This window comes from Haliotis rufescens, unplaced genomic scaffold (genome assembly GCF_023055435.1).
Source record: "Haliotis rufescens isolate VD_foot unplaced genomic scaffold, xgHalRufe1.0.p SCAF_10, whole genome shotgun sequence".
NCBI classification, from domain to species: Eukaryota; Metazoa; Mollusca; class Gastropoda; order Lepetellida; family Haliotidae; genus Haliotis; species Haliotis rufescens.
The window spans coordinates 36,628,696-36,656,591 of NW_025963780.1; the positions used below are offsets into that span (position 1 = coordinate 36,628,696).

Consider the following 27,896-nt stretch of genomic DNA (forward strand, 5'->3'; position numbering starts at 1 on the left):
TCAGTAAAGGTGACGTCACAATCAAATTATATCTGTCACTGATGCTGTTAAATATACGTTTTTCACACAATGCACAGCTTATTACATATTATGGATAACATGCTTTGGAATTCTAAACTGTTATCAACTCGTGTTGATATATGTCATATCAAAACACCGTCCCGTAGATTCTCGGTATACTTATATCTAGATCTTGTAAAAATTGTAAACAGTCTGTTTTAGTTGTAGACTGAACTGTGAAATGTCATGTTTCGTGAATTGGACACACCGCCTCCGTAATAAACATTTAAAGTGCACCATATACCGATGTCATGTTATCATTTTACAGATATTCTTCAATGCTAAGGGGACCGCCTCCGTGGTCTAGTGGTAGAGCGTCTGTTGTGCCCTTAAACCTACAATGGTCTTAAGTCTACAATATTCATGAGTGGGCGTGGCTTGTGTATGCACACGACACTTATTTCGTACGCACTGCTTCTCAATTGAACCCGGAAGTGCATCGAACTTCTGCCGTGTTGTGACAGCACACAGCGTGCAGTGAGACTGCATTGTTTGCGGTACAGCAGAACTTGAAGAAACTTTCCTTTTTATCATTCTGTAAACTATCATTATTTTATGCAAAACTAAGAGGAAATAAATCAAAATGTTTGTAAAACGTTCGTGTATTTTGTAAGCAAGTGTGGAATTTTAAGGAATTTTATTCCCAGTATAACCTTCCACTTTGCCATTGTGTCATGGAAAATAAACACTGAGAATTGGGCATTAAAATAGGAAATATTCCTTCTCGTTAGAAGTGTGTCATAACTCCCGTATAGCAACGTATATATCAAGTTCCATACCAACTACTTCTCGTGCACTCCCTGTTTCCTTCAGCGTTTTCAGTTGTGGTGTATTTGGATGGGCTAAATATGGACACGATAACTTTCTAAATATCCAGTATAACATTAAATTCAAAATTCAAATTCTAATCCAGGCTGGTAGTGTTCATATTCATTACATTAAATATGGTTAAATGTCAGTGGTTTTCATTCCCCATCAGATATTTGAAGAGGACGAGAAAGTGATGTGTCCCCCCCCCACACAAGATGATTGATCAATATCAGTATTGTATATCCATAAAAATTATATTGAATTCGTTTTTGTTTTGTTTGCAGGTCTTACCAGTTGGAACTGGTGTTTATATTGGTGTTCATGTTAGAGTCAGATAAAGTATTATTTTTTTTAATCAATAAACTGGAATTTAGTTTTGCATTTTTGGTATGCATTAGAAGTATTGTATACAGGCTACTAGTATATGGCTCCTTGTAATTCTATACTCATTGTGGGCAAGTCTAGATGAATCCAACGTCAAAATGTTCTTACTCTTTACATAATCTAGAAATTAAAACTAATACGTTTTGCCTTCGAGACTTGTGCAAATGTAACAGGCTACCCATTGTACAGGTTAGGCAAATTAAACAGTACAAATGTATCAGTTGGTTTATAAGACATCATTAGTATATGTAAGTGTTTGGGACATCCCCTGAAAACATAAACAAAGTAAATTGTGGCAGCAGTGAGGTAGTTTGTTTTAATGCTGCTATAAGCATAATGCCAGTCACATCACTGTAGAGGGCACCAAGTGTACACATTTGCATGTGGGTGGGGTGAAGTCACATACCAGTCAGCAGGACCTGTGCCCTACATCTGTGTATATTATTAGTTTTACACTCACATCTATACATAGGATGTGAAGCATGTGTATTACCATGAATAGAACACCTTCTTTACATCAAATTATACATGCATTTTGTCTGCTGTTAAATTGTGTGTTCAAATCTGAAGAAGAGGATACTCCTATGTAGGAACTAAATAATGTTTGTGTAATTAGAGATGGTGTAAGCTTCACATTGGCTTTTAGTTTGTGACACACGATTGGACATTCATGCAATGATAACTTAATACAAGAAAGGAGTGTATGTAGCTGAACATAGATAAGCTGTTCAAGGTACATTTGTCAAGGTTGACATTGTGTGAGAAGTCAGATTGTAGACATCCATCACCTCCTGGGGTTAGTTGTTGGTGTATTCACTTCACATGACAAAAGAAATGAAGTTCATTGAAGATGTTTTATTACAAAAATACAAAACAACCTATGTATATTATTGATGACAAATCTGAGGCACATAAGAAACAAACAAACAAACATATAAGAAATTGCAAACTACATGATCATATTCACTCTTGTTTAATGCTTTATTCAGCCATGTTCCAGCCACCTGTATGCAAATTCAGACCAGACAAATCAGTCATTCCTATTATGAGCAACAATCCACACCATCGGGGTACGATGACACACAATCAATAAAGTCACCAAATCTAACAACCAAATCTATTTAGTCGCCTGTTATCACAAGAATAGATTGCTGGGGTCCTGTTCTAAACCATATTGCAACAAGGTAGACTAAATGATTATTATGTTAAATATAATCATATGTGGTATTCAAGCGCTTAATTTGGTAGACACAAATATATTTTTATGGCTGTTGAAATAAGTCAGCAAAATAATCTAACACACAAGAAATGCCAGATGAATAATGATAGCCATTGGCTCCTTAACATTAAATGAACATAAACCTGGAGGTTACATAAATATGACAAAGACCATTATACACGTCATTTTCATGGGAATTAAATGTTTCTAGAATGCAAACCAATGTAACTAGCAAATGTTTCAAAATACTTGCAAAATCAGAAACATTTCCATTTACTCAAAATGTAAACTACCATGTATTTCAAGTCCAAACCATCACAATTTCTTCGTCCAAATATAACCCAGTCTCTGCATTACACAAGTAATACAGTTAATACAACCATGTGTCCCAATAACCTCAAATGTCACCTTGAACATTGACATATATAGCACTAACATTTAATGTGGCAGTATTTGTAAGGATGTACATATATAGTTTCATGTCTACAGAGAAAACCATGCCTCATACAATAATTAAAATGTGTTTTGCAAATATCAGAACACAGACCTTAACCTTTAATAATTTTAACCAAAGCCTAAACAAAGCAAGTACACATAATAAAGAAGGCATATACAATTTTGATAAATGCATGAATACCCCCTACTTGCAAAGCGTAACCACAAATGTGTTTGTCTTGTGTCATGGATATTTTACCAAAAAAACTCCCCAGGAACATTTTGAAAAACTCCTGTGAAGAATAATCCCCCAAATAATTAATCTTTGTGAAGTGGTTTAATAGTTACTTTCATACAACCACTTGTATTACCTTCCATGTTCGTATTAAGTGTTCATGTTATTTACCAGTAAGTAATCGTTTCAGAAAATGGTCCAAAGAAACAAAATATGTAACAATGTGAGACATTATTATTACATTATTTTTAAACTGACACATAACAATATGAAAATGTACAGCATAATGTCACACATCAGACATCACAACAATTACACATCAACAACTTTCTGAGTTGTGGCAGAAAGCCACAGTTTCCCACGCTTCCCTTGGCAGACATGCATAGAGTTGGTGCAGTCTTCATGATCTACTGTCATGAGCAGAACTCAGACAGACTAGAAATGTGGCATCACTTTATTATTCCAATGGTCATGACATGGCAACATCCAATATACACAAATATCAAACCATCTCTCTCAAATAATTGTACATAAATTCTAGAGCTGGGACGAGTCCAAATTTACTATCCGGGGCCCCACCCCACTATTATCTGACCTGTAAGGTCTCAAGAGATACAAAATGTCCGATTGGGATTTTTTTTACCACAGTACATGCAAAACGTTTTTAGATACATGAATTAAACAATCTGATCATGCATACACTGAAGGTGACTTAAGTTATATATCTTTATTCAACCATATGAAAAGAAATTCGAACATTAGTGACATGTAGTGTAACCATAGAGTTCTAGATAAATTTTGTTATTAAACAATATATCATGTGACTAACTAATTCTGCTCACAAGTTAGAAATGGGATTTACTATCAGTAGCCAAAACAAAATCTTAAGATGCCATTATATGTCAAGTTTATAGGCGTTATCCCATTTCTGGTCGAGGGGACATGAGTAATAGTATAGTCGAAATCTCTTAAAATTAGAAATATTGACCCATAGCATTCATATTCTGCTCTCAAGTTAGAAATTGTTTTTACTATCAGTAGTCAACACAAAATCTTAAGATTCCATTATTTGTCAAGTTTATAGGCGTTATCCCATTTCTGGTTGAGGGGACATGAGTGATAATATAGTCAAAAATCTCTTAAAATTAGAAATATTGTCCCATAGCATTCATATTCTGCTCTCAAGTTAGAAATGGGATTTACTATCAGTAGTCAAAACAAAATCTTAAGATTCCATAATATGTCAAGTTTATAGGCGTTATCCCATTTCTGGTCGAGGGGACATGAGTAATAATATAGTCAAAAAACTCTTAAAATTAGAAATATTGACCCATATGATTCATATTCTGCTCTCAAGTTAGAAATGGCATTTACTATCAGTAGTCAAAACAAAATCTTAAGATTCCATTATTTGTCGAGTTTATAGGCGTTATCCCATTTCTGTTCGAGGGGACATGAGTAATAATATAGTCAAAAATCTCTTAAAATTAGAAAGAATGTCCCATAGCATTCATATTCTGCTCTCAAGTTAGAAATGGGATTTACTATCAGTAGCCAAAACAAAATCTTAAGATTCCATTATTTGTCAAGTTTATAGGCGTTATCCCATATCTGTTCGAGGGGACATGAGTAATAATATAGTAAAAAATCTCTTAAAATTAGAAATATTGACCCATATGATTCATATTCTGCTCTCAAGTTAGAAATGGCATTTACTATCAGTAGCCAAAAGAAAATCTTTAGATTCCATTATTTGTCAAGTTTATAGGCGTTATCCCATTTCTGGTCGAGGGGACATGAGTAATAATATAGTCAAAAATCTCTTAAAATTAGAAATATTGACCCATAGCATTCATATTCTGCTCTCAAGTTAGAAATGGCATTTACTATCAGTAGCCAAAAGAAAATCTTTAGATTCCATTATTTGTCAAGTTTATAGGCGTTATCCCATTTCTGGTCGAGGGGACATGAATGATAATATAGTCAAAAATCTCTTAAAATTAGAAATGTTGACCCATAGCATTCATATTCTGCTCTCAAGTTAGAAATGGCATTTACTATCAGTAGCCAAAACAAAATCTTAAGATTCCATTATATGTCGAGTTTATAGGCGTTATCCCATTTCTGGTTGAGGGGACATGAGTAATAATATAGTCAAAAATCTCTTAAAATTAGAAATATTGACCCATATGATTCATATTCTGCTCTCAAGTTAGAAATGGCATTTACTATCAGTAGCCAAAAGAAAATCTTTAGATTCCATTATTTGTCAAGTTTATAGGCGTTATCCCATTTCTGGTCGAGGGGACATGAGTGATAATATAGTCAAAAATCTCTTAAAATTAGAAATGTTGACCCATAGCATTCATATTCTGCTCTCAAGTTAGAAATGGGATTTACTATCAGTAGCCAAAACAAAATCTTAAGATTCCATTATATGTCGAGTTTATAGGCGTTATCCCATTTCTGGTTGAGGGGACATGAGTAATAATATAGTCAAAAATCTCTTAAAATTAGAAATATTGACCCATAGCATTCATATTCTGCTCTCAAGTTAGAATTGGGATTAACTATCAGTAGCTGAAAGAAAATCTTAAGATTCCATTATTTGTCAAGTTTATAGGCCTTATCCCATTTCTGGTCGAGGGGACATGAGTAATAATATAGTCAAAAATCTCTTAAAATTAGAAATATTGACCCATAGCATTCATATTCTGCTCTCAAGTTAGAAATGGGATTTACTATCAGTAGCCAAAACAAAATCTTAAGATTCCATTATTTGTCAAGTTTATAGGCGTTATCCCATATCTGTTCGAGGGGACATGAGTAATAATATAGTAAAAAATCTCTTAAAATTAGAAATATTGACCCATATGATTCATATTCTGCTCTCAAGTTAGAAATGGCATTTACTATCAGTAGCCAAAAGAAAATCTTTAGATTCCATTATTTGTCAAGTTTATAGGCGTTATCCCATATCTGTTCGAGGGGACATGAGTAATAATATAGTAAAAAATCTCTTAAAATTAGAAATATTGACCCATATGATTCATATTCTGCTCTCAAGTTAGAAATGGCATTTACTATCAGTAGCCAAAAGAAAATCTTTAGATTCCATTATTTGTCAAGTTTATAGGCGTTATCCCATTTCTGGTCGAGGGGACATGAGTAATAATATAGTCAAAAATCTCTTAAAATTAGAAATATTGACCCATATGATTCATATTCTGCTCTCAAGTTAGAAATGGCATTTACTATCAGTAGCCAAAAGAAAATCTTTAGATTCCATTATTTGTCAAGTTTATAGGCGTTATCCCATTTCTGGTCGAGGGGACATGAGTGATAATATAGTCAAAAATCTCTTAAAATTAGAAATGTTGACCCATAGCATTCATATTCTGCTCTCAAGTTAGAAATGGCATTTACTATCAGTAGCCAAAACAAAATCTTAAGATTCCATTATTTGTCAAGTTTATAGGCGTTATCCCATATCTGTTCGAGGGGACATGAGTAATAATATAGTAAAAAATCTCTTAAAATTAGAAATATTGACCCATATGATTCATATTCTGCTCTCAAGTTAGAAATGGCATTTACTATCAGTAGCCAAAAGAAAATCTTTAGATTCCATTATTTGTCAAGTTTATAGGCGTTATCCCATTTCTGTTCGAGGGGACATGAGTAATAATATAGTCAAAAATCTCTTAAAATTAGAAATATTGACCCATAGCATTCATATTCTGCTCTCAAGTTAGAAATGGGATTTACTATCAGTAGCCAAAACAAAATCTTAAGATTCCATTATTTGTCAAGTTTATAGGCGTTGTCCCATATCTGTTCGAGGGGACATGAGTAATAATATAGTCAAAAATCTCTTAAAATTAGAAATATTTACCCATAGCATTCATATTCTGCTCTCAAGTTAGAAATGGCATTTACTATCAGTAGCCAAAAGAAAATCTTTAGATTCCATTATTTGTCAAGTTTATAGGCGTTATCCCATTTCTGGTCGAGGGGACATGAGTGATAATATAGTCAAAAATCTCTTAAAATTAGAAATGTTGACCCATAGCATTCATATTCTGCTCTCAAGTTAGAAATGGCATTTACTATCAGTAGCCAAAACAAAATCTTAAGATTCCATTATTTGTCAAGTTTATAGGCGTTATCCCATATCTGTTCGAGGGGACATGAGTAATAATATAGTAAAAAATCTCTTAAAATTAGAAATATTGACCCATATGATTCATATTCTGCTCTCAAGTTAGAAATGGCATTTACTATCAGTAGCCAAAAGAAAATCTTTAGATTCCATTATTTGTCAAGTTTATAGGCGTTATCCCATTTCTGTTCGAGGGGACATGAGTAATAATATAGTCAAAAATCTCTTAAAATTAGAAATATTGACCCATAGCATTCATATTCTGCTCTCAAGTTAGAAATGGGATTTACTATCAGTAGCCAAAACAAAATCTTAAGATTCCATTATTTGTCAAGTTTATAGGCGTTGTCCCATATCTGTTCGAGGGGACATGAGTAATAATATAGTCAAAAATCTCTTAAAATTAGAAATATTTACCCATAGCATTCATATTCTGCTCTCAAGTTAGAAATGGCATTTACTATCAGTAGCCAAAAGAAAATCTTTAGATTCCATTATTTGTCAAGTTTATAGGCGTTATCCCTTATCTGTTCAAGGGACATGAGTAATAATATAGTCAAAAATCTCTTAAAATTAGAAATATTGACCCATATGATTCATATTCTGCTCTCAAGTTAGAAATGGGATTTACTATCAGTAGCCAAAAGAAAATCTTTAGATTCCATTATTTGTCGAGTTTATAGGCGTTATCCCATTTCTGGTCGAGGGGACATGAGTAATAGTATAATCAAAAATCTCTTAAAATTAGAAATATTGACCCATAGCATTCATATTCTGCTCTCAAGTTAGAAATGGTATTTACTATCAGTAGCCAAAACAAAATCTTAAGATTCCATTATATGTCAAGTTTATAAGCGTTATCCCATTTCTGGTCGAGGGGACATGAGTAATAATATAATCAAAAATCTCTTAAAATTAGAAATATTGACCCATAGCATTCATCTTCTGCTCTCAAGTTAGAAATGGCATTTACTATCAGTAGTCAAAACAAAATCTTAAGATTCCATTATTTGTCGAGTTTATAGGCGTTATCCCATTTCTGGTCGAGGGGACATGAGTAATAATATAATCAAAAATCTCTTAAAATTAGAAATATTGACCCATAGCATTCATCTTCTGCTCTCAAGTTAGAAATGGGATTTACTATCAGTGGCCAAAAGAAGAGCCTAAGTCAGAAGGAATGGGTGCATAGTCAGAAAGAAATGCGAACATGAGTGACTTTTAGTGTAAGCATAGAGTTCGTGAGTTACCCGTTGCAGCCCTAGTAAATTCACACATTGTCATACAAAGAAATACTAATGTTACAAAATGACATGTCACTGTGGTTCATGTACATCAAATTACTTTTCTTGTAAAGATAATATATGTGGGTGTTGATATCAGTGTGCAAGCACAATCATCACAACACATCCAGCAAGTCAGTCATCCTGTATAACAGTGGCATTTTAATCCTCCCTGTGTGAACCAAGCCATCATTATTCGTCATCCACAGTGATGTGGACACCCCTCCCTGGAACTTGACTGGCATCAAATTCTGTTGATTTACATTCATAGTTGACTTCTTCATAGGGTTTATTCAGCACATCCATCAGAATATGAATTATAGCTTCCTTTACCCCAACATACATCAGGTAATCTGTGGCAGCTCTGAAGTGTGAAAAAACATATGTTTATGTAAAAACAATTGACTAAGCACCGTAGCTCACAAAGACATCAACACATGTAGGCAACAGTTTGAAATATCAACAAAGCCAGTCATCTAACAGGATTTGTTGTAAGCATTGTCATTCATTCATTGTCATAGAACTATTTAAAGAAAACGCAATGAATATATCCATAAATTGCAGCCTTACTGAAATATTTGGTTAACACATGTGACATCATTGGAACAAGTATGTGATGTTTCAGTGTCATTATTTATGTGGTTTCTAAGGAGAAGAGAGACATCAGAAAGGGGCTTCGCACATTGTACCCATGTGGGGAATCGAATCCGGGTCTTCAGCTTGATGAGTGAATGCTTAACCAGTAGGCTGCCCTACCACCCCAAAGGAGAAGATGTTTACTCAGATGACAGATAACCAGTCCATGACATTAACTGGGTACAATGACAGGCAAAAATATTTGACCATCTCATACTGACTTTTGTTATTTGAACATGACAGTCACTGGAACTGTGTACCCCATGAGCAACATTCTATTCTTTTACCTGTCAGTGCCAATTTACTGTTAAGTGTTGGCTTCCATTTTTTCTTTGGTAATCACCTATCAGCACCAATTATCAGTTGGCTTCCCTTGTTAAGTTACCACCTTTGTTATCTTATTGCTTTTGTTGTTCTTACATACATACATACATACATACATACATACATACATACATACATACATACATACATACATACATACATACATACATACATACATACATACATACATACATACATACATACATACATACATACATACATGTTCCTTATCAATACCTTAATAAGGTTTTTGGTGAGTAAAAGAAAAATAGCTGATCACCTCCATGGACTATAGGAAGATTGTCTGCCCTGAGAGCAGGAACATTAGTGTTTGATCTCCGGCTGCGTCATACCAAAAGACGTTAAAAGATTGCTAACGCAAATTGTGTAACCTTTAATACAGTTTGCTGACTCCGACCCAACTAGTACTTGTTTTAGACCCTTATTGTCGAGCACCAGACAGGGTGGGAACAAGTACAACCTTTTATCGTCTTTTGGTATGACGTGGCTGAGGGTCGAACCCACGACCCTCTTCTCTCCAGGTGGATGCTCTATCCACTAGACCACGGTGGCGTATATCATGTGTTTTTTCAACATAAAGGTATTCTTACAACATGTGCTTTTGCGTTAAAAGTTCCAGCTTCTTTTCAACCTTGCACTTGAACAGTCGCATACTTCCTGAGTATATCCTCCTGTATCAACAAAGAAATCCATCATTTCATCATAGTCAACTGTTGGGTAAGTACCCCATGGGACAGAACATAGGTCCATACCAACATATGCTAACCTAATTTATCTGATGGTCAGGTTCGATGACTTGGTTTATTACATGTCAAGTGGAAGTGTCTATATGTCAGTGTGTTTGGCAGTTAACTGCCTGCATTGTTGCTTATTTGATGGCAATATGTGTCACGTGTAGAGTACTTCATCAGGAAGTACATGACATTCCATGAATGAAAACGAAAGCCAATCCTACAATACATTTTTAGTAAATGCAAATAAATGTAACATTAAGCCAATCATGGTATCTGTCTCATTCCTCTGGTATAACCTCAAAACTTAAATATAATGTATGTTATCAGGAATTATTTGAAACAACCTGTTTCATAAAGTGTCATAAAATATTAATATTTAATACCGTGTATCTTTCAGTCTTGTTAATGTCAAAGCTGATATCAAGTACTGAAGCATTTTTTGCTGCATCTGAAACAATAATAAAAGTGTGCAAAATATATAGGGAATACACATTTTGTTATGTAATGAAGTAAGTAGTTAAGCAAATATAAGCAGATATAGCAACACTAATAACATTTCGTTTTAGTTAAAAGCACAAGTTAATTTGGAACGTGTTTAAGTTGTACTTGTGACAACAGGGGCACCACAATTTCCTCATGACTTACCACCATGCACTTTCAGATAAAAATACTGTGTGTGGGAATAAAAGTGGAAAAAACATTTTCATAAACATACAAAACAATAATCAACAAATCCCTTTCTATTTTCATGTGAAATTTCTGCTTAAAGGGAAGTCTTTTTTACGAGTTTCACCATATCACAAGCATGTTTTTATGAACAACTGTCAATACAGGGTGTTCAAAGAAAGGTGAGGGTGTCATTTCCCACTTATGACACCAATCACAAACACATGCAAAGGCAAGACTCGTGACACCTAAATAAATATGGGAACATATGGTACAAGTCAAAAAAAGGAATTGCATGGGACATCATTTTGGTCATTAATGCATTAAAGTTGGAAATGGCTTCCACATGTCTACCATGAAATGTTTTGAAAGCTTGCTGAGGCCTTGAATATTGTAGCCTTGATCAAACAAGTTTGAAGCAAGAGTTGTATGGCACTCTTTGAAAAACTTTGTAGAAAGAGCACGCTCAATTGTACCTTAAAAGGCTGTAGCTGTTTGAAAATTGTCAGACATAAAAGCATAGTTGAGTACTAGAAAGTTGACGTCATCCTATTTGTTCTAGTCTTGTGTATACTTTACTGTCACTCTGAATCTTTATGCATAGACCAAAATATAAAACAGATGTACTAGTCTCTTTTATTTCCAGTTCAGTGGACGGGAATGGCTACTTACATTATTGAACAATTTCAGATCATTGATATACAGGAATCTAAAGTCAAAATTCTTGACTGAATTCCTGTGTTTTTTATTTTGCCAATCCGAGCAGAAATTCTGATTCATATGCATAAAGAAACAGATGGGCAAGGACCTGAGCACATGGCTACTACAGGAACAGATCCAACAAGAAGGTCCAATTCCAATTAACCTAGTAATTGCATGAACTAAATTATCTAAATAAAAATGGTACAGACGTTACTAGAAGTCAGACAAAACATATACTTAATGCAGTATGCAGTATGACTTCCATGCTCTCACACTGGTTGATTACTTCCTTCTATGTCTACAGTGTTATTCATTGGAAAACAATTCTTATTATGCCACAGTTTCCAAACCTGAATGTATTAAAGTACCTATAATGAATTATTCACTGTAAAACTATCTGACAGGTTATCTCAATGCATTGTCATAGTATCTTCTTACCTACATGAAATTTCATGTTATTGTAGTTTACCAAGTCTCATTTGGTGGTGGAAGTAGTAATGCTTTCTCAGTGGGTGTAACCAAAAACCTTCAGGTGGGTATTTGTTCAATAATCTGTGCACTGTTCTCAACAGAATACAATGACAGATTGAACCCATTTTATATATCAAAAGAATGGACAGCTTGACTGATATTCCTTTGAAATTGAGGTGGTATCGATTGTAGGAATCAATAAGCTGCCAGAATATATATACATGAGAATATCCCCGAAGACAACATTAGCTCTCCTATTCCACCAGATCCTATAAGGAGTCCCAAATGACAGGGCTGTAAGTTAACATGTACACAATCCTTTAAGCATGGTCTTGCATTGAAGCTCACACATTTTCATGTAACGTTTTCATGAGCAATGATTGGAAGGATGTTTGTGAAAAATAATATATGAGGCAACTGTCACATTTGAGAAGGTACATACATATTGAGACAGATATCCCTCTGCAAAATTGACTCTTCGGTCTGGTGTTGGGAAGCCGCTGACAAACTCATCATGCCTTTGAAGTTGTTCCTCACTGAAAAACATATCTAAAATGAGTGTTTGTTGTTCAGTGCCCCACTCAGCAATATCAATACTATATTGTGTCTCAACAAGACCAAATAGTGTTTTGATATTATGAGCAAAGTTATCACAGTCATAATGTATGATGTCATAAATTCATCCAGGGTCACAGAGATTTACCACCTGATCCATTGAGTCTCTGGTGTGACAAGCATAGGTTGCTAGGGACTAGTTCTAACACAGTATCCATTAAGTCTCCTGGTGTGACAAGCATAGGTTGCTAGGGACTAGTTCTAACACAGTATCCATTAAGTCTCCTGGTGTGACAAGCATAGGTTGCTAGGGACTAGTTCTAACACAGTATCCATTCAGGACTTCAATTAGTGCTTCGTGTTTTATTGGTACTTCAATAATTCATTGTTTTAGCTTGTTTCGTTTTGGTAAAACCCACAAACACAGGTTAGGAGTAAATCAAACACTATGAGAAGCAACTGGAATAAAAACCCAGTTATTACTATATCTGGATTGAAAGTCATTCCAAGTTATCTGCCAACAAAACTCACGGTGCATCTCTTGCAGCAATTCTCTGCAGGTGTGCCACTACATTTTCTTTCTGTATACATTTTAGTAAAGAGAAACATCATTAACACAAGTTTAAGAAAACATCTTACTGAGAGTGAATAATACCTTCTTATCAGGTATCTAATGGCAGCAACTGACATGTGCCTCCTACAATTGTTAAGCTAAACTTTCAAATAATGTATTGTGAAATATGAAGGCACCATGGCAAAAACATTTATGAAGGTAATACAAGAGTACTGTTTACTCAGATATAATTTTTAGATTTTTTTTTATTAAAACAAAAGTACATCTGAAATCATCTTTGGTTAATATACTGAAAACATTAATGGATTTATCATTAAGCATCTGACACAATAATAAGGAAATGTCTTGTTGCAGGTGTTGCATTGGGTTTGGACATGCCTTGTGTTCCCATACAGCAGTGTTGATTGGATACTTTGAATCTGAATCTGATTCATCTTCTGTGTCCATTTTGGTGTCATTAGCTGCTTCCGTCTCTTTCTCTTAAAATGAAACATGATTGTATGTGAGATGTGGAACCAGTATGCGTAATCCTTGTACAAGTAACAAGCATGTGAATGAACACAACAATGTTTTTTCTGTGTATGATAAGTATGAAATGGTTAATGTCAGAAGTATACTTATATTAGCTCTCTATCCTTAATTTCCAATGAGTCTGTGAATATATGAAATGTTCAGTACCAATATAGTAATATACTGATATCTCTGTGGTCAGAGATGTCATAAATTTATATCTGATAATAGGTACATGCCACGGTCTCAATGTGACGATCCAAGTGTAATTTAGTTCTTAACTTAAAGAACATGAACATGCTGGCACTTGCACAATGCTAGGCATTATTGGGCTTTGTTTCAGCGTGAAGAGTCAACTGTTTTGAGTAATATGTAATGTTATAGGTATATATTGCAAAAACCTACACAAGTTCTGAATGCTTTGACATGGTGACCTGCCATAATTATTTTAACTGTACCATCAATAAAGGACAAACCTCCTTCTGTGGACATTGGTATGAGTGTCACATAATGCAGCTCCCACAAGTGGCCTATGCTTAGTACTGGCATGTCTCCTCGGTATTCAGCTGGACGAATGAATGTAGGCTCATTTGCAATTGTTGTAATGATCCTGATGGTCACCTTATAGAGGTCAGCTGTTGCCTGCAGAATGATGTTGTCTCCCCGTTCCCCCAACATCTTCATCTTGATGATATAGTCTCTGAATGTTGGATAATGGTTTTTATCCACGAAGTCCTTGAACAGACGCCGCTTGCCCTAAAACATGTTCAGTTAGTGTGAGACTGAGAAATGTTACTGTTCTTCTTTCTTCTTATACTAATAATACACATAAAATGAAAAAAAAAAAACAAACAAAAAAACATGACTCAATGTTGTGTTGTATAGTCATCTAAGTTCAAAGCTAAAATGGTACAAAATCTCTACAAGTGACAAACCTCACATTGTCAGAAGATACCATTTTGCATGACCCCCATGGGGAAGTACTGGTACTTGCATCTTTATGTTAAATGCAACATGCATAGATAATGAATTGAAATTGTGCAATTCATCAGGTTCCATGAATTTGGTCAAGTGTTTTTATGTTTGCCCAAAATTGGAAAAAGTGAAAATTCAAGATGAGCTAATGAAAAAACAGTTTTCACTGGCTTGCTGTATAAGTGCATTTACCTTAAATGCAAAGTTTAGTCCCATTTCACCTCATCCCAATCTATATGCCTTTCAAAATTTACTTGAACCTATTTATTGGGGTAAACATAAAGTATCAGAAATTATTCATACAGCCCAACTGAATATAAAGTCAGTGGTTTATACTGTAACCTAAAAGAGCCACTTTGCATAATAATTTTAGACTTGCTCATTTAGAAATGTGTATACAGCCTTTCTGTACAAAATTTCAGCCATCACATTTTTTAAATGCCTTTTAAGGTCCTGATAACACTTTATGAGGTCAAAAGTAAAACAAATATTATAATGTAATATAAATGAGCTGCGGAAGTATGAAACCTATTAGAACTGTACATGTACATATGTGGCAGATAAAAGTGAATATTCAGCTTATTTTACACACCTTATCTGACAACTGTCATGCAATTTTGAAACTTACATTCTCAATATTAAGAGGTGTCTCATAATATATCCAAAACATTTGAAAGTAATATACCCTACTTAACAGGCTGACCTGAGGGATGTTTCCTTCATTGGGACAACCATTCGTTTATCTTGTTTTAAATAAAGAAGTTTAATCAATGTCAAGGGCATCACCAATAGAGCCCCATGACTCTCTAGCTCACATAACGTAAGAGGAATTAATGAAAATATATTTGATGGAAAGGTTGAGAGCAAATTGTCATTGACATATTTAACATAAGATCCAAAATATGTGAGTACTTTTCAGAGACAATAATAACTAATACTATTCAGGCAAACCTTTGCTTCATAAGCTTTGAGGTTTCGTCCTGTAAGCCAAAATTTCAGTAACACAAAAAAAGATATGTGGAATTCATTACTGGATAAAAATTGAAATTCACCAAATCAAATGTACTGCCGTTATTGTAAAAAACATTCTTACTGCATATCAATGTTCATAATGATAACAAATATAAACTTTTTAAATCCATTGAGGTGTAATAATCTGAACAAACTTGCATGCCAAATTTTCAGCTGGTCCACTGATTTCTAAGAATAACATGATTCCAAACAAATAGGACATGGCTTCAGCCCAATTAGGCTTTCACATTTTATTCACTATATCAAATTCCTACCCTAAGAAAATTGAAAGTATGCATTATTGTTTACTTACCTGCACATATTGCACAACCTTTTCTCGCAGATGTTTATGGCTGATTATGTCAATGTCATGTATTTGAAGCTGTTGAGCCAATGCAATAAACATGCAGTTACCAGCCCCTTCATTGTCCACAATGTCAAGGTCATAGAATGAGGCCTCCATCTCCAGTTCTTTCATAGTTGGTGTCTTGCGTCCTGCATAGACACATTATATAAGTAACACAAATTGACCTGTAATATATCTCTTAGTATATTATTTTTATGGAAACAACTGTAATGTTCTGCAATACATGTACTGATGTAGTATTTTTCAGCTGAGACAATGAACCATTTCAGATGTGCATGATATACAGGAAGACATATGAGTAACTGACACAACATCATATGGAGAATTTGTGTACTCCTTCCAACAGATATAATAATGCATCTAGGATTGATCAGTCTTGTTGATCTACCCATCTGTATTCAGATATTACCTTTTGTTTCTGCATTGTCTCTCCTCTTGGTTTGAGCCTGTTGTTCTCCCTTTCCTTAAAAGTACAAACATACATCACCAAGTGCAAGCATATACCTTCAGGATAAAGTAATGCTTTACATTCATTTTTTTTTTAAAACATTTATTCCGTTGAAGTGTTCAATATGTGTAAATGTACTCTGAAAGGTGGAAAGTTTGTACAAGTATTGATTACCCTTCTTATTGTGCATGCATGCATGCAAGTATTCATGCATATGCCTAATGTTTTGGAGACTAACCATTCCAGAAGATTCCTATGAGGTGTCTCAAATTGTAATACCTTTTTCATCCTGTGTTTTTCCCCTTTTGAGTGGCTTTCTACCCTCTTCTCTTGCATCTGGCCGAGCATCTGTTAGAAAAATATATGAAAATTATCACATTTATGCCTTCTTCTGCACATACCAACATATCACAGAGCGACCAATTTAACTGGTTAAGGAACTGAACTGAACTGAAAATGATGAAATGCTTCAACCATTGACTGCAGTTTGATTCCAGACCCTTGATCAGTTGTGTTTTGTATACCACCTAACCTCCTGTGTCAATGTTAGCTTTCGTTCCAAGAAGACAAACCAATGAATGTCCCTTGTAAGTAATGTATAATATCACAGGAAGTATCATATACTACATTAATCCTAAGATTTTAGTACAAATGACATAACAATTAATGACTACACCAAATTATTTCAATACCTTGCAAAGTCGTGAATTAGTAATGGCATGTAATTACATTTGCTATGATCCATATAATACTTTCAAAATTCTGAACCATAAAAAACATTAATTAATGTATGTTCCTGATTTTAAATATGATGTTGTTCCTTCTCTTTTAATTAACACTGCAGTATTAGCAACATCCACACTGTCTGGGTACCATGTCATAGAATAAACCAAGTTACCCGATCACCTGGTCAAATTAGTCACCTCAAGCATGTATTGCTGGAGACCTTTTTCAACCTGCAGTAGCAACATGAGTTGTATCATCTTTGATAACTGTTCTAATTAGCTGTCCAACTTGGTATTTTCTTAGAAATGCAAAATATAAAAGTCTACCAAAGAAACTGAATAGCAGAATAACAGAACCTGCCTGATGTGTATATAAAGTTTCATGAAGAAATACGCAATGGTTTATGAATTGTGCTCTGGAAACAAACCCCACCCTCATTTGAACCAACTTGTTGCCATGAAAATGCAAATGAAATATTATAAACATTCCAGCATGGGAAAAGGCACCAATTGTGAGGGTCTATGAGGAAATATTGAATGCTCTTGATACAAAATGTGACAGATGGACACACTGATCTCGTTTCTGTATCTCCAACTGCACTTACTTTGGGTGGAGGAAATGATAAAAACAGCAAATACATTACAAACATCATGTCTTTACAGTCCACCAAGATAGATGATGTCATCTATTCTGTAAGAACTATTTTATTTAAAATACATTATTAAACATACTTGCTAATTACATAATATTCATAAACTACTACTGGAAATATGTACCTTCATATGTCCTCATTCTTCTCCTCTTCTCTTCTTTTCTTGTCCGAGAAGTAATGTCACACACCTGCTCCCACTGCACATGCTTGTTCGGATAGGCAACCTTGAATTGGGAGTTCTGCGAATCTATTTCGACAATAGTTCCTTCCTTGCATTTTTTCATCCCTTTTTTGGGCCCACCTCGTTTGACTCTGGTATCTTTTCCACGAACCCTCACCAGAACTTCATCCCCTATCTTGTACACTGATGTGTCCTTGTTTTCGTGGTGTTTTTTAATCATTTCTGATGATTTGGTCAGTGACGCCTGCAGCACATTTTTCCTGAGGTTTGTGATTGCTTCTATTCTCTCATTAATGCCATATTCGTCTCCAGTATCCTAAAGAATAATAAAGTATTACATTTACCATGTTTTTATATCCACATATCTAACATAAACGTCAAATAATATCACTTCCACTTCACATGTAGTTTTACCTCATATTCTAAACATATCATTACTTCTAATATCTTGCAATTGAAATAGTTCTATGTACATGTCTCTACTTGTCACATCTCCTGTCATTATTGCACAGGTTTACAGGACCCGATGACAGTTATTATCTCCTGCACCTACAAATTTGTCTTTTTATTTTGTACAAAGTTTTGAAATTTTGACTTAGTCTCTGAACTGAATGGAAGCAGTGGGGTTTACCAGAGCAGAACCCGAAAACTGTTCAAGATATCTTCATGAAACTTTGTACAATATCAGTCTATGGCTATTATAGAGTCTTTTTTCTTTAAAAAACTTCAAAATATGATTTATTTTCCTTTTCTAATTAAATGACACACCAGTAGACACTGCAACAAAATCCATAAAAGCATTAATTGTAGATGTATTAGAAATTCACCAGGTTTTGAGGTGTCAGCATGCTTACAACTTTTGTACCTTATCTGTACCGTGTACCTTACTCTGGTAACTACATGTACCTATAAAGGGCTGCAACAATACCTGCCTGAAAACAATGCTCTACAATACCATGCATGATATCTAAATATTCTTAGCTTACACAAACTTGAAGATGATTATAACCTTTGTTTATCATTAAAGTTTTACTAAGGCAGATGTACAAAGTTTATGGAGATGTTATATTAGCTCTTGTATTCAACCTCTTCTACAAGGAGGTGAGACAAACTGATAATTTACAATGTCACATTTGATTGCACATATCATTGTATTTAAAACTAGACAATGGGCGGGGTATAGAGATGAGTTTGTCTCTTGTTATGCGTAATGACATAAATCCTCCATACCTCATCACTCTCTGCAGATAGTTCGCACTGCTCATCTTCTTCAGAGCAAGAGTACGCATCAACTGTATTTCCAGCTCTCAACAAATTCTTGAAGTGTACTGGAGGGCAGCCCAGCATGGCCTTGTATGGTGAACAACCTGTTAACATAGGAATTATGTTTAAATACAAGCCTGTGTTTCTCATGTCTTCTTCAACAATAAATGTCACAACTGCACTGTGGCAATATTGATATTTCCAGAGTTCTATAAATTTGCAGTAGCCTGAAGGGTGCATGCAACTATATTTTGGTCAATACCTGGTCAACTATGAAACTGTTGTACCTTCTGTTATGAGCCATCATCATTTAACTGTGTCATAATGGTTATTTGTTGGTCAGTGCGTAAAATAAATTCAATGTCACACATCCACATTTACCATGCTTACAGTCTGAAAAGTATATGCTTACATTATGTGCTTCACACTTTGTGACATATGCCCACATTAAATTAAAGCTATATATGCAAACTTTACCAAGTGCAGAATGAATGCTTTCATTGTGTATTCTAGCATATGCTGGCAACTTTTCCACCCAGTTGAAGTTTTCTCCATCACCATGTTTGCTGTGATCAAATTCGAGATGGCTTTTCCAATCCCGGTGTGATCGTTCACTCTGAAATAAATTAACATCTAAATAGTAAACAGATTAGGCAGGCACAAAAAGTGTGCACAAGTGTTATACCATAAATATATAACAAAAACAGTTTCCATAATCATAAGAAGCCTCTTCTAAAAGCTGGGTCCACTTAATGATTCCATCAATATCATAAGCATGTGTTATGAATCAACATAAAATAGTGATAGTAGCAGGTGTTCACGAAGGTTAGTGTATCCTGCCCCACCGGTGTCATCTGTCACACACATGCAAGTGTGGCTCTGCCCTAAAGATGACATGTTCCAAATAACATCAACATTAATGTTCTTACTATTAAGTATCTACATCTATTACCTCAACGTTTATAGTGTGCATGTTTTGATTGAAATTTGTCACCCACCTTTCCCTGAGATTGTGGATGGTGAGCCCGACTTCGGACAATCTTCGTTCCCATTTCTATGCAGAGTTGGTTGACTGCTCCCTTAAACTCGGAGCCTTGATCGCACTGTAAGATTCTTGGATTTCCCCATCCATACTCAAAGTAGATTTTGTTGAGTTCCAATGCCACTGAACAGGCTCTTTTGTTGGAAAGAGGCCGAAGCCACAAGAATCTTGTGAAAACATCAATAACAGACAAGATGTAAATGAATGTTTCACCATCATTTTCTGCAGGCATTCCAGTTAGTTCCACAAGGTCAACCTGATGTCGCCCCATTGGTGTTCTTGAAATCACCGGTTTTAGTTTGGCAGCATTAACAAATTTAGGATGTAACAGTTGCCTGTCATCTTGCCTGTCTATAAAGTCTTGTATGGCTTCCTGAGAAATGCCAGCATAATACTGGTTTATCAATGTTCTTATTTTCTTTGCTCCAGAACCCCGCAACTCAGTGTAAAATTTGCAGATGACATTATCAAGTTCTGACTTTGATATCACTATTTTCCTGTCCCCATCTATAATCTCCAATCTATATTCTCCTTGGACAGGGTTGTGAATTTCTGTCAAAGATAAATTGAACTTCTGTATTTTCTGGCAGACATGGTAAAACTTGACAGTCTTGCTATCCTTGGGAATGTCACCTCCTTCAAGTTTTAATCTAAGGCAGTCATAATTCTCCTTTGAAATCACACCAATACTTCTTTTTCTTGAACATTTTACCTGAAATGCATTAAAAGCAAACCTATTACATCATGTTCAACTGTATGTCATACATGATGTCCATAATCATATTTACCAGGCTTTTCTTTCATATTACTAAATTTATTGACTATGTGCATTAGTCATCCTACAAAAACACATTACCAAAGAGACAGAAACTCACCCTCATTGGGCAATGTACATGTCACATGTTAGGCTGAGCCAGAGAAGAGAAACAGTACATGATTTGTTCAAAACACATACTGTAATTCCCAATAAGTACTCGAGTGTTCATTGAAATTTTGTGATAACGTTCTTCTACATGTCCTCATATTTGGTTGCTGATGCTGACAAAAGAATGATGACTAACAATCTATTTTCCACAATCATATTTCTAGGATTCAAGGAAAATTCAAATAAACAGACACTCAGAACTATTTCTTTCTTATTGATTGTGAATGTGGTACATGGTGCTAGTCTTAAAATAAACTGCATATAGAGTAACTGTTTTCATAATGACTGCCATATTAGCCTTTCAAATCACAAGATTCACTTAAATGTGTTCATATTGTAATATATATGGTAAATAAAGACAATCAGGCAATGTAAACACGTAACCCTTAATTCTATGCATTATTTCAGTTTTTCAGAATACCAGGTTATCCTAATGATTGTAAAGAAAGAAAGGAAAACCTTCCCATAATCACATCTTGGAAAAGAACTTTTCAAAATGTTTACTACTTGCAGAAATGGCCCCTATTTTAGTGTCAAGTATTCATACTTAAAACACTAGATTACGGTATACAGAACTGTAATGGAATGTCATGCTCACTATAAAAAGTACACATCATAGGCTCATGGTAATGGGAAAATCATAAAAATTAACAAGTTATTTAGCATATGTTGTAGAAGTAGAAGGACCCTCAATATATAAGAACAGATTGTCATGTAGGGAAATGTCTGAGTAGGGAAATGTCAGTGTTGGGAACTGTCTGTGTGGGGAAATGTCCATGTGGTTTGTAGCTAATTACATGCAGAATGTGTTATATAGATCAGTAGCAGACACCCAGCCTAACCCCAGGGTGAGCTAATGATTATCTTCTAAGATTCCTCTTTAGTTTGTGTCTTTATTTGGGTATACATACTCACAGTATGGTATAATGGACAGATTGTCACACCATGAAGTTATCACCACATCATACAAAGGCTAAGCAATATTACTTCAGAAAAATAGATGAACATGAGATGTATGAGTACCTGTTCTGTTCTAATGATTATTGAACAAACTAATTATAACAAACATATCAAGATGTCATCATGACACAATAGTTCAGCTATTGCCGAATTTTAAATATTGCTGTGTACGAAGTAGTTACATGAAACAATTAAGTTATCACTTTTCTTCAGACTAAGAAATAAAGGCCTGGTTCCACCATGCACTTTGCATTACTTGTTTTAGTTACATTGCATGTCAGTTCTAATAATATTGAACAAACAAACCGGTGGGAACTGAAGTAAATGATGTACTGACAGTAATCATTACAAGGCCTTACAAAATGGAAAGGAATATATTTTATTCTGGACCTACAAATCCTATCTTACAATAATGACCAAAACATTAGATATCTAATGTAAGTAGAACTTGTAAACATAAGTACCTAATCAAATTAACTTTGATCTAAACAAAGAGTTAAAAAAAGTTACATATACATATCATTGTATGAATTCCTAGTGTTGGTACTTACTCTTGCCATTGGTTGGGATGTACTGGACTCTGTCTGTTTCCTCAAATCATCTGACATTCTGACAGATATTCAGGAATCTCATCTGCAAACAAATGATACTACATGAAACTAGTTTTCCTAAATTGTTGACAATTGTTGAATATGTGTGCTTTGTGTTTTTTGCCCAGACCCAGGGAGAACATTTGTAATGTGATCACCATTTATCAGTTGCTGGGGTCCCCATCCTGCCATAGTCTCTGGCAGTACCTCTCTTTAGTGTGGAAATATCAGTATGAAGTATACAAGTCTTATGAATATTGGTTTTTACAATCTGCCAGCTCTCTGTATTAATGAGATCAAAAGCATGTTGTGTATTGAATGAAAGAACACATTGCCCCCATTGCACCATACAAACATAAAGGGATCGAAATATACAGGTATCTGTGTGAGAAGGAGGTAGAGGACCTTAATTATCAACCTTAGGTATGGGTAATTTATAATGGAATTGAGGTTAGGACCATATTTAGATGAGCCCCCCCCACCCCCCCCCCCCACCCCCACCCCCACCCCCCACCCCACCCCACCCCCCACCCACCACCACCCCCCACACACTTTATGTGCATTTATTATGTCCCCAATATATACAGATTGCATTTTCAGTCTTATGAATATTTGTTTTTAAAAACTGTTCATTTATAAATAGCAAACACTCTGTTCAGTAAACTTAATACAATCTTGATGTACCAAGATAAGTTATATCAAACTAGAAATGATGCAGTTGTTTACTTTACCCCTGCTATCCATTATTATATAACTATGTGTGACTACATAATGACTGTTAGTGTAATACTGACTCTTATGACATAATGACATGCATAAAATATATAAACTGTATAGTGAGCAAGGTTAAGAATTTTTGGATGAACAACTTCTTTCTTACAATTAAGAGCGACGTTTCAGTGTAGGTTCTAACACCGTTATCAATCAAATAATATCACTTGCTGGATACAACAATAAAAAGTAAAGAACCCCTTAATCCACAGATCATATCGAAAAGAAATTTGGACTAGTATTTGAACAGTTTCATTTTCATTACTAATTTTTTACAATAAAAGACAATTATTTCTCTACATAATGTGACCCCCTAAATTGTTCTACAAATCCTTCAAATAGAAACAATTTGAAACATTGGAAAATATGATACTTTCATATTTTTTTAACAAATGCAGAATACAGGTCCAAATTGTGAAACCGCATTTTACTTCTATCCCATGAACATGGTGCTGCAAATACTCAGGTTTGGAGGTCTTCTCTTTAAGACTTTCAAAATATGTATTATTACCAAAACAAGAATTATTTGATATGAGGAAGTATCATACATGGCAATTATCACTGCTAATTACCTGAGATATGTCAATCATTAAAGATATGCTGAAACGTATGTGCCTAAAGCAATGATATTACTAACCTGCAATGTTTAACTGTCATCAGGACAGATAATTGTAGCGCCAATCCAACAGAGAAATATAACAAGGAGATATGATTCAATGTTACACACATGGATTGTTGATACAGACTAGTACCTGGCACAGTTGAAAAGTCATTCACATTCCATAAACAACCACATACAACAATCTTATATTCTTAGCTACTAACTTCAGGAAGCGATGGTCATTGGCCTTTTCAATGAAACAAGTGTTTTCATTGGCTAATTCATCATGATTGACAGAAACGAGGAATGAACAGTACCAGATCAGTGACCATAAACCATGGTCCTGAGGATTGCATAATATTGCATCCTACATACACCTACATGCCAGCTCTCTGTATTAATTAGATCAAAAGCATGTTGTGTATTGAACGAAAGAACACATTGCCCCCATGTGAGAGCACCATGCAAACATAAAGGGGTGGAAATATACAGGTATCTGTGTTAGAAGGAGGTAGAGGACCTTAATTATCAACCTGGTTAGGACCATATTTAGATGAGACCCTCCCCCCCCCCCCCCCCCCCAACAACACACACACACATTTTATGTGCATTTATTATGTCCCCAATATATACAGATTGCATTTTCATGGACATTTATAACATATAACAAATGAAATATTTAACCTTTTTATTCAAAATAATACAGAACCATGTCATTTATGTTGTACGTACCCACTCCCCCAAATATACTTGTGATAAATTTTGGTGACCCCCTACATGTTGTCATTAAAACGCCCCTCCCCAACCCCATCCTTTATTTGCTGTGTAATTTCTTCATGATCACCCCCCAATAAATATATAAATTACCAGTCCTTATGATATTCTACAATATTCTGCAATGGCATGCAAGATATAAAGTCGTGTTTTTAATCACATTTTTAAATCTAAATATATTTGAACCAAGTCTGTCAGGATTTGACAAAATTGGTAAATAGTGAAAAGGAAGTAACTTTTTCATGTGTCATATTCACAAATGCATTTATAATGGCATTTATTTATTTTTCAAATTTAAAGTTTATTTCTATTTCTACATTTACCCTGTAGTTTTGAATATAAGAATTTAGAGAAACCACACGAAATAAGGCATAATATATTCATGTAAAGATAAAAAGATACTTTCCACAATAATTAACATGAAAAAGTTATTTCATAATTTCTAGTTCTGAGTGAGTAATTAGCATGTAATGTTATACTTAATGTTAACTGCCTCACAATTAAGTTCTCTACTAGGAAGGTATTCTTGGTGCAGACACTTAGCATACTACTACACAATGTGTTTTCACCCAATACTGACAGAACATCATAGCACAGGAAACAGGTATTCCAGGTTGGGTATCAAGCAGTCTATGCTGGTCATGTAACTTTATTTCTGTAACTTTCTTTCCTGTAACATTTCTTCCTACAATCAGGGTAAGATCTAATAATACCTCCACTGACAAATTACAGGTTATGATAGGGTGGGGGGTGTACATGAAGTACGAAATCAGACTACCAGTTGTTGGACTTTCATTTTGTGGAAGACTCAGAGGGTTAGATCGCTGACTCTGTGCTTGCGATAAGGTGGCTCACTCTGGGTGTAATACTCTGCAAAAAAATTCACCAGACTACATGCATAAAAGATGTACATGCACAATTAATAAAAAAATCAATCTGTCGGAGAAATTGGGACAAAGAAACATCATACACAAGAGAATTGAACCCCCCTCTATCTAAACCAGTGGATGGATTGTAAAAGAGTAGGGGATCCATTCTAATATGTGGTTGATGTCATCCTCTGCTACACTGCCAACTTTGATATTAATAGAGCCAACGTTCAACCACGCAGATAAAGCAAATGGAGCATGTCTTTCAGATATAAAGGTTGCTCTATCCTCATATATAGTTTAATAAAGTATAGTTTAACCTGAACCATTATAAAGCACAAGGACAATTGCGTTTAATATCCATTGAGTCTGCAGTAAATCCATAATCAAACACAGAAATAACTAACATTAAAACTTTTAGTTTTAATATTAATTTCCTTCGATTTAATTACATCACATCGAGAACTAAACATAGACATGTACAATGACTGTCCAGCTTGATGCTGCCCATTTTTTCTGAAATGGGAGAGAGAGTGAATGAAATTCTTCAGTCTAGATGGGGTTTTGCATGGTCAAAGGGATCAGGAGGGGCCTATGCAACAGCCCATGACTGCCTGGGGGGTCCAGGGAGGGGCCACCCCATCATTGTAGACTTAAGACTTTCAGCAGGTTTAAGGGCTCCTATAGCTGCCCTTAAACCTGCTGAAAGTCTTAAGTCTACACAAGCTCTTTAAAAAAAGACAGAGAGAAAAAGAATTTTGATTTGATTTTTGACCAGTTTCCTAGGGTGCCTTGGGCTGTTTGAAGCTCACCTGGCAAGCTGGAAGAACCTCTGAGGTGCACACTGGCTGTTGTCTTGACGCGCCGAGGAAGCCGCCCATTTTTTCTGAAATGGGAGAGAGAGTGAATGAAATTGTTCAGTCTAGATGGGGTTTTGCATGGTCAAAGGGATCAGAAGGGGCCTATGCAACAGCCCATGACTGCCTGGGGGGTCCAGGGAGGGGCCACCCCATCATTGTAGACTTAAGACTTTCAGCAGGTTTAAGGGCTCCTGTAGCTGCCCTTAAACCTGCTGAAAGTCTTAAGTCTACACAAGCTCTTTAAAAAAAGACAGAGAGAAAAAGAATTTTGATTTGATTTTTGACCAGTTTCCTAGGGTGCCTTGGGCTGTTTGAAGCTCACCTGGCAAGCTGGAAGAACCTCTGAGGTGCACACTGGCTGTTGTCTTGACGCGCCGAGGAAGCCGCCCATTTTTTCTGAAATGGGAGAGAGAGTGAATGAAATTGTTCAGTCTAGATGGGGTTTTGCATGGTCAAAGGGATCAGAAGGGGCCTATGCAACAGCCCATGACTGCCTGGGGGGTCCAGGGAGGGGCCACCCCATCATTGTAGACTTAAGACTTTCAGCAGGTTTAAGGGCTCCTGTAGCTGCCCTTAAACCTGCTGAAAGTCTTAAGTCTACACAAGCTCTTTAAAAAAAGACAGAGAGAAAAAGAATTTTGATTTGATTTTTGACCAGTTTCCTAGGGTGCCTTGGGCTGTTTGAAGCTCACCTGGCAAGCTGGAAGAACCTCTGAGGTGCACACTGGCTGTTGTCTTGACGCGCCGAGGAAGCCGCCCATTTTTTCTGAAATGGGAGAGAGAGTGAATGAAATTGTTCAGTCTAGATGGGGTTTTGCATGGTCAAAGGGATCAGGAGGGGCCTATGCAACAGCCCATGACTGCCTGGGGGGTCCAGGGAGGGGCCACCCCATCATTGTAGACTTAAGACTTTCAGCAGGTTTAAGGGCTCCTGTAGCTGCCCTTAAACCTGCTGAAAGTCTTAAGTCTACACAAGCTCTTTAAAAAAAGACAGAGAGAAAAAGAATTTTGATTTGATTTTTGACCAGTTTCCTAGGGTGCCTTGGGCTGTTTGAAGCTCACCTGGCAAGCTGGAAGAACCTCTGAGGTGCACACTGGCT

The 27,896-nt window shown here is 35.5% G+C and overlaps 1 protein-coding gene and 1 long non-coding RNA gene across 2 annotated transcripts; both read right to left on the bottom strand.

Annotated features, from left to right (window-relative positions):
- Positions 1 to 8,780: 8,780 nt before the first annotated feature.
- On the bottom strand, positions 8,781 to 21,101 carry LOC124142655. Its single transcript, XM_048385952.1, has 13 exons — positions 20,403 to 21,101; positions 19,882 to 20,020; positions 19,372 to 19,508; positions 18,085 to 18,457; positions 16,862 to 16,930; positions 16,544 to 16,597; positions 16,081 to 16,262; positions 14,403 to 14,537; positions 13,650 to 13,750; positions 12,585 to 12,678; positions 10,687 to 10,751; positions 10,160 to 10,240; positions 8,781 to 8,952 (listed from the first exon to the last, which is right to left on the bottom strand). The coding sequence occupies exons 1-13, from the start codon at positions 20,715 to 20,717 to the stop codon at positions 8,781 to 8,783; spliced, it is 1,917 nt and encodes a 638-aa protein (XP_048241909.1). The 5' UTR covers positions 20,718 to 21,101.
- Positions 21,102 to 21,108: 7 nt separating this feature from the next.
- LOC125377264 lies at positions 21,109 to 27,528 on the bottom strand. Its single transcript, XR_007219497.1, has 3 exons — positions 27,489 to 27,528; positions 22,883 to 22,964; positions 21,109 to 21,158 (listed from the first exon to the last, which is right to left on the bottom strand). It is a non-coding gene; the product is annotated as an uncharacterized LOC125377264 (long non-coding RNA).
- Positions 27,529 to 27,896: the final 368 nt, after the last annotated feature.

Coding starts and splice junctions, on each gene's coding strand:
- LOC124142655 (XM_048385952.1), bottom strand. CDS start 20,717: ATGGGGCGACATCAGGTTGACCTTGTGGAACTAACTGGAATGCCTGCA. Junction 19,509..19,881: donor AAGCATTCATTCTGCACTTG/GTAAAGTTTGCA, acceptor CTATGTTAACAG/GTTGTTCACCATACAAGGCC. Junction 8,953..10,159: donor TTAACGCAAAAGCACATGTT/GTAAGAATACCT, acceptor TTCACACTTCAG/AGCTGCCACAGATTACCTGA.